Source organism: Anabas testudineus, chromosome 12, assembly GCF_900324465.2.
Source record: "Anabas testudineus chromosome 12, fAnaTes1.2, whole genome shotgun sequence".
Lineage (NCBI taxonomy): Eukaryota > Metazoa > Chordata > Actinopteri > Anabantiformes > Anabantidae > Anabas > Anabas testudineus.
This window is the reverse complement of record NC_046621.1, coordinates 18,020,642-18,027,636: the sequence shown is the minus strand read 5'-3', so window position 1 is coordinate 18,027,636 and position 6,995 is coordinate 18,020,642. Positions and strand designations below refer to the sequence as shown.

Below are 6,995 nucleotides of genomic sequence, written 5' to 3'. Positions count from 1 at the left end.
TTTAATAAAAAGTTTTTGGGAGCTATAATTCATAGCGTGAACATTCTCCTTTTCCCCCTTCCTTTTATTCGACTGCCATTTCTGATTATCTTATGTGTGTGCTTCTTCTGTCCTTTTTTTTTTTTTTTCAGGTTTTTGCTCTTTCTGCTGGAACAGAGGTGCACTCGAACAGAACAGGAACAAGTCCTGCAAAATAATTATGTATTGATGCATGTTTAGAAAAAAAAAAACTTCTCTTAGTTGTATTGAGACTCAAACTTTTCCACCTCAACCAAATCTGAATATATTTTTCCAATCCTCACATAACTGCAGGTTGTTATTAAAACGTTATTAAACGCTAAGCTAGTACATTATGAATAATTGCCGAGTAATGAATCCACAACTTTAATGAAATTTCAACAAATTAATGTGAAATAAGTTTGAAATGTTAATATAAGAAGCTGCTGATGTGAGGTACGCTGCAGCTCTACAGCTCTGCAGCCTGTGCTCAGCTGATTGATGCAGATGAAACAGACATGAGTCCACGGCTGCTACCTCTGTCAGAGCAATGACCCCCCCCCCCCCCCACACACACACACACACACACATCTCTGAGGAGTGTCCTGCAATGCATCGGTGTGAACATTAAGTGATGATAGAAACACAAGCAAACAGGAATTTGTGACACACACGTAGATGTAGTGTGTTGCAGGGAGGGGAGGGTGGGGGGGGGGGGTCATAACGGTGGGCGTGAGGTGTGTGTGTGAGCATGGTGGGGGTGGGTTGGGGGCACTCTCTTCATTTCTAGGTGATTCATGTTTGAAGTGGGCTTACAAAATTGCTTTATGGAAAGTGGCGAGCGGCTCGGCGGGAACATTAGGCGGGAAGCAGCGGGGAGGCCGGCGCTTCATTAGGGAGCTCTACTCTGCCTTTATTACCCGGATTTGGAGTTTTATGGTTATCATTATTTGCGATAGAATTATTATTTGCATATATCTGCTAGTCATCTGTTTGGGTTGGGGACACTGGGACGTGGCGTCTGCGTGACTGAATCCATGAGTGGTTTCTGAGGTGATCTGTGCAAGGTTGGCCGTTTTTCCACCCCAGTGTGCCACGTGAGTGCGCATGTGTGCGTGCGTGTGGTTCAAGCTGCAGTTGTGCTGCCGTCTGGACCGTCCGCGTCCGCAGGTGACCGTCCAAACGTTTCCACGGCGTGGCCGGAGTGCGCGGCATTGGCGAGGCAACGCTGCGTGATCTCCTCCCGGAGCCTTGTCTGAGTCTCACTCAGAAACTCGTCCTGTTGATCACACACAAGAACACGAGCGTTAACAAGTAGCCTTCTTATACTTTACATCTCTCAGATACAGAATAAACCAGATGTCCTTCAGTTTGTTTTGCTCCAGTCATATCATCCTCTTCTGTCTTCTTTGTGCTCCTGCCGGTCAACATTACTGAACACACCACAGAGGTCAAACCGTCCTGTAGGTCTTGTCCTGTGTGGACATAGTGAGGTGTCCCACAGGGTGGGATCCCAGCAATAATTTGTCTTTTTATGTGAATTATCAACTCTTTCTAAATTATTATCACCGTTTTATAAGCAAGACGTCTACTAATAAATTCAACTGCTGCGCTCTGTCAACACAATGACGTTGCACCAAAGGGTCAAAGGTCAACAGCCAAATGATCAAAATCTCTTTGTGGATTTTTTACCATTTGTGTGTGGATACAGACATTCACCTGACTTGAAACGGACCTTTACCAGCTATTAACAGTAACTGTGATGAATACAACTTTCCTTTTACCACAACACAAAATCATCCTGTATGATGAATGACATGACCCGGCTCCTTACACAGACTGAGCTCGAGACACGTGCACATCATTAGGAGAACTGTCTGTCTCTGCTCAACACACCAGCCTGACTTGACTCTCTCACGTGACACCCTAGAAAAACCACCGGGCACTCCATCCAGAAACATCTACAGGTGCCCCGGCTCAGCCCAAAGTGTTGGACAGACAGACAGACAGACAGACAGACAGAGAGACAGGCTGTCGTCTCTGGCTGCTATTAGGCCAACAAATCTCCCCGGTGATCCTCCTCCTCCTCACATCTCATCAATGCGTGAGGCTCATTTCACTCCAGGAGTTCCTCGTGTGATTAATTGTTGTAATATACTTTTATGGTACCCAGTTTCCTTCAACCTGCTCGGTCTCCTTCTTTTTTGTATTCCTAGAATTCCTTCCCTCCTTTTTTCTTCCCATTTGGTGGAACTGTCTAATGTAAATACAACTTTACAGTTTATAGTTTAGATCCTATTTAGCTTCATTTAAAGCGGAACAGCAGAGTGGAGAAGTGATTCAGAGGAGACTGGGAAAAACGAAACAAACCAAAGGGTGGTGAAGAAGAGGACACAGGCGGTGTGCTGACACCTAACTGCAGGCTGCAGGCCACCGAAATCACTGATGCACTTCCCCGCCTCATAAATTATCGCCGTGACCACGGGGTGTGATGCTGTCAGGAAAGCCCAGCGTCCCAGAAAGCAGCGGCAGCGGCGGCAACTCGAGAGCCCCGTCTCTCTTACTCCTCTGTCATCACTCTCTGCGTTTTAACACATGAAAATAGATTATGACGCCAAGAAGAAGACTCATTTACTGGTGTAGCGCAGAGGCGAAAGCCTGAGTGGACCCGAGGTGTGATAAACAAGTGCTACCACCACGGAAACACTTGTCCGTCAAAGAGACTGCTCTTCAAATATTTGACGTTGCTCTGCTCACCGACTGCTATTTTAACATCCAAACTAACTTTCCAAGCCGTGAGCTTCCAAGTATGACTCCTGCTCCTCTCTTCTCTCCCCCCCCTTCACCTCCCCTCTCCTCCCTCCCTCCCTCAGTGGCGGCGGTCTGCAGCAGAGCAGTTAATAAAGAGATTGATTATCAGCCTGTCAGGAAGTGACAGTTGGACAGGGCTGCTCTGCGTGAATGACAGAGGGCACGCTCACCACGCAGCAGCCCGCCTGACACACACACACACACACACATGCACACACCCACATGCCTGTGCCAACACCAGGGGTAGGTGAGGCTGTGGAGGAGGAGGAGGATGTCGGACGGGAGAGGCTGGATGGGTGAGAGGCGGGCATGTGGAGAACTGCAAAGCAACCTTCTGCTGGTGGAGGAGTGTTATCTCTGTGTGTGTGTGTGTGTGTGTGTCAGTGATGATAGAGGGTTCAGAGTTCACAGCCACTGCCTTCTGGAGAGAGAGGAGCAGTGCCAGTGACGCCAAACACAGAAGCCAAAGAGGTCAGAGGAGGATCAGGAAGACACTTTCACCCCGACACCCATTCTGGTTCCCTGTTAGCACAGTAGAGGCAACACAAAGGACAAAGCTGATTCATGGCTCAAACTAATCCGACCTCTGATGATCTGAGAACAAGAGCTGTTGATGCTCGCCAGGTTAGAAAGGGTTATGAATGATTTTTTACGGAGTTTGAACTACTTGTGTACAAATTCAACACCACTGTCGCTGTACATTATCTAGAAAACAAGCTGGATGAATGAAAACTTATCAGAAAATGAATAAAAGCAGAGGTAGAATGGTTTATTACTTGTCATTGCTGAGTGAATATCTGTTCTTGCTTTGGGTTTTATTCATGCAGACGTAGAGAAACTTCTAAAGGGTTCACAAACTTTCCAGCACTAATCTAGTGGGCACTTCCTGCTTCTATCCACCTCATTCATTGTTGGAATGGAACGGGTGCAAAAGATGAGGAGACGACAGTAGCCTTGTTCCCGTGCTCCTGTCCTGCAAACTTAGTAAACTCGTTCTTCTCCTTCTCGTGCAGCGGTGAGCGCCTCTAGTCCCACCCCCCCACCCCCTATCCCCCCCTCCCGTGTTTCCATACAGCAGAGATGCAGTGTTAAATGTCGCCGCGTCCCCCAGCCTGTCTCTGCGCTCACATGGGATCACTTTGGCAGGGCGGCTGGCACAAAACAAGCAACACAGTCACCATATAGCGAGTGTCTGTTGTAGCAGTGTGGAGCATATGCCACGCAATGAGGCTGACAAGGTGAACACAAAGGAGCAAGCTGCCTCCCCCCCGTGGAAGGTCGCCTAGGGGTGCTTCAGGAAATGCATGTGATCTGAGGGAAAATGAGACGCGAGTTCGAGTCGGTCTCTATTTTAGAACAAAGGTCTCCACGTTCTCATATGGACTCGTTCGTTCTTTTACTAGTAAGGTTCCTGCTCCACGTGTTAAGTGGTAACTTTATCAAACCGGCGACTCACGGATGATTCACTGTTGAAGCCCGTGAACCGGCCTCCTTCAACAAATCTGTTCCATTCATGTTTCGACGTGTCCGGGCCCACTGGGGGCGGGGGGGGGGGGGGGGGTTCATATACCTGTGTCTCCGATGAAAGGTGAGATCTGCACATGCACAGCGGCGCTGCTTACGGTTTGTAATTTAATATGCACCAAGAAAAAAACAAAAAAAAGAAAAAGATTAGACAAACTGACACTATTGGATAAAACACAGCGCGAAAGTCTGGGAAACTTTTTACTCAGTGTATGAATAAGAACTGAATATAAACTAAACACCTGTTAAAACTCATGTTAGAATGAGTTCAAGTTATTGCTGCCAGAAGGGGGTCGCTCCACTTACTGATTGCACTTAATATTGATTAATTTACCACAATAAATAAATGAATATTCTCTTTCTCTCCATTTCGCCTGGTGTGAAAGTCGGACCAGGTTTTAGCTCATACAGAGAAACTTCTAAAGGGGTTCACAAACTTTCAAGTGAGACTGTGCGTTGTGCCTGGCCGAAGGTGGATTTGGTTTCACTACATTTTTCCTGCCCCCGTCCTAAAGCCTCCTCCACACACTCAAACACGTGTAAATGTGAAATTGTTGCATTATTTTAAATTGTTAAAAGTTACTGGATCTGTGTGTTTGGAGCTGATTTGTTCTCGTCAATCGCCAAAAAAGCACATCAGCGTTTGCATTCATCTCTGTCTTGTACAGCAGGTTCCACCATTCACCCCCCCGCCCCCCCTCGTTTTCGACTCGCTATTAATAATATTTTCGAGTCTCGTTCCTCCGTGTACATTTTGATGTGTAAAAATCACCACACGTCTCGCGGGAATGTCATGCCTTAATGTCTTTTTTTAGCACGTGAAATCAAGGTGCCAGACTTACAGCAAAGCAAAACTAATTTAGTGATTTCACAAACACACACACACACACACACACACACACACCTTGCCTCAATCCGCACTACTTCTTTTTATTTTTTATTTTTTCTTGTGCACTGATCGGCAAGTGGAACAATCAATACGTCTAGATTGAGTAACTGAGGACTGCTGAGCCTGGAATCAAGATGTTTTTTTTTTTTGTTTTTTTTTATTTTTTCTTTTACCGACAGTGAGGAGGAGAGCGTTTCACACCCAGAGAAAGAGGAATAAGAGTGGGGGAGGAGGAGGGGGAGGAAACGCAGATGGACAAGTGCTTTTACGGCTGAGTCTTCCTCTGGCTCGGTGCCACGGCCACAGACTCTCTTTGTTTGCCAGGCTACTAAACTAATAGAGATAAAGGCAGGTTCCTGCTGGCCCTGAATTAGAAAGTCATTAAGGAATATAAACACACATGGGAGCATGCATACACTCAGTGAACACACACACACACACACACACAAATACATAGTCAAATGTGCATAAGCATAAGTGTAGAAATGCAAGCATGCGTGTGCAAAAACACGCTTTGCACTGTGTGCCTCTGCAACAGCCTTACAGAATACACACACACACACACACACACACACACACACGTTCATACCTCATGTCACTACTCAAAATCCAAACAAACTCTTGTTTCCTGACTTGGTGCCAGAGGGAACTCCTGTTTTTGTCGCCACACAATGACTTCTTTCTTCACATTCTCATCCGTTTTCTGCCACTTCAAATTCCTGTGTGTGTGTGTGTGTGTGTGTGTGTGTGTGTGTGAGAGGGCCTCCATTTGAAGAGTTGCTGTGTGTGTGTGTGTGCGCACACGCTCACGTGTTCTATGACTATTTTCCGACTGCACTTCTCAGTGTACAAATAGTGTTGTTTAAGATGTGACCAGAGGCAGATGCACTGATCAGCAGCATCAAAGGTGTAATCCACAGTTTTCTCACTATAGAAATGTGAAACGTGTTCACAGACACAGTGGCTGAATCAAATACAGAACATCTTCATCTTTGTGTTGTTCAGTAAGGAAGACGTCAGAGCAGAAATTATTATGGGAGGTGCACGTTTTAACGTGGGGGGCAGGACTCAGAAGACTTTTATTGTGTTAGGAAGTAAGAGAGAATGAAATGACTCCTGAGGCATGAACATGGACCATGTGACATGTTGGGGGCTATTTTCAGCGGCGCAATAATCCACATTTGCTCTCTAGGAATATTTGTGGCAGCAGTGTGTGTGTGTGTGTGTGTGTGTGTGTGTGTGTGTGTGTGTGTGTGTGTATCAGCATCTAAAAGCATAAATAAAAGCCCAGGTAGTGACTTTTCAAATACATATATTATGCGGGACTTATGTTGAACCCTGATTTCAACGGCACATTAGTGGGGTTCTGATTTGAGGAGTGTCCCCCTCCCTCTCGCCTGATGTTTCCATGTGGGATCACTGCAGCCCCCCCACCCGCCCGTCTCTCTCCCTCTTTCTCTCTCTCTCTCTCTGCCGTGTCTCAACATTAGTTAAGATGGCTGCACGGCGGCTGCCGGGAACGGGAACGAGAGTGTTTAGAGCTCTCTGAGGTGCAGGCGCCTTAAACCAGCTCATTTGTTAGCTCTGCATTCCCGAGGACAAGCTAACAAATGGAGCCGCTGTCCGATTATTATTAGCAGGGAGGAAAACGGCAGGGCTCTAATCCGTGAAAAGACCGGCACGCTGGAACACACACTGAAAGGTCAGCGGGGTCAAAGCAAAGCTGCTACATTAGGGGCGATGAGTCTTAATGTGGTGAATGTTGAACTGACTC

At 46.6% G+C, this 6,995-nt stretch overlaps 1 protein-coding gene across 1 annotated transcript in view; it reads right to left on the bottom strand.

Moving 5' to 3' along the window:
* Nucleotides 1-1,123: 1,123 nt before the first annotated feature.
* The window catches only part of si:dkey-288a3.2 (protein phosphatase 1 regulatory subunit 37), a 51,875-nt gene continuing 46,003 nt past the window's right edge, over nt 1,124-6,995 (bottom strand). The window contains exon 11 of the mRNA XM_026355340.1: nt 1,124-1,276. Coding sequence (XP_026211125.1) covers nt 1,124-1,276 — 153 coding nt within the window. The remainder of the gene's footprint in view (nt 1,277-6,995) is intronic.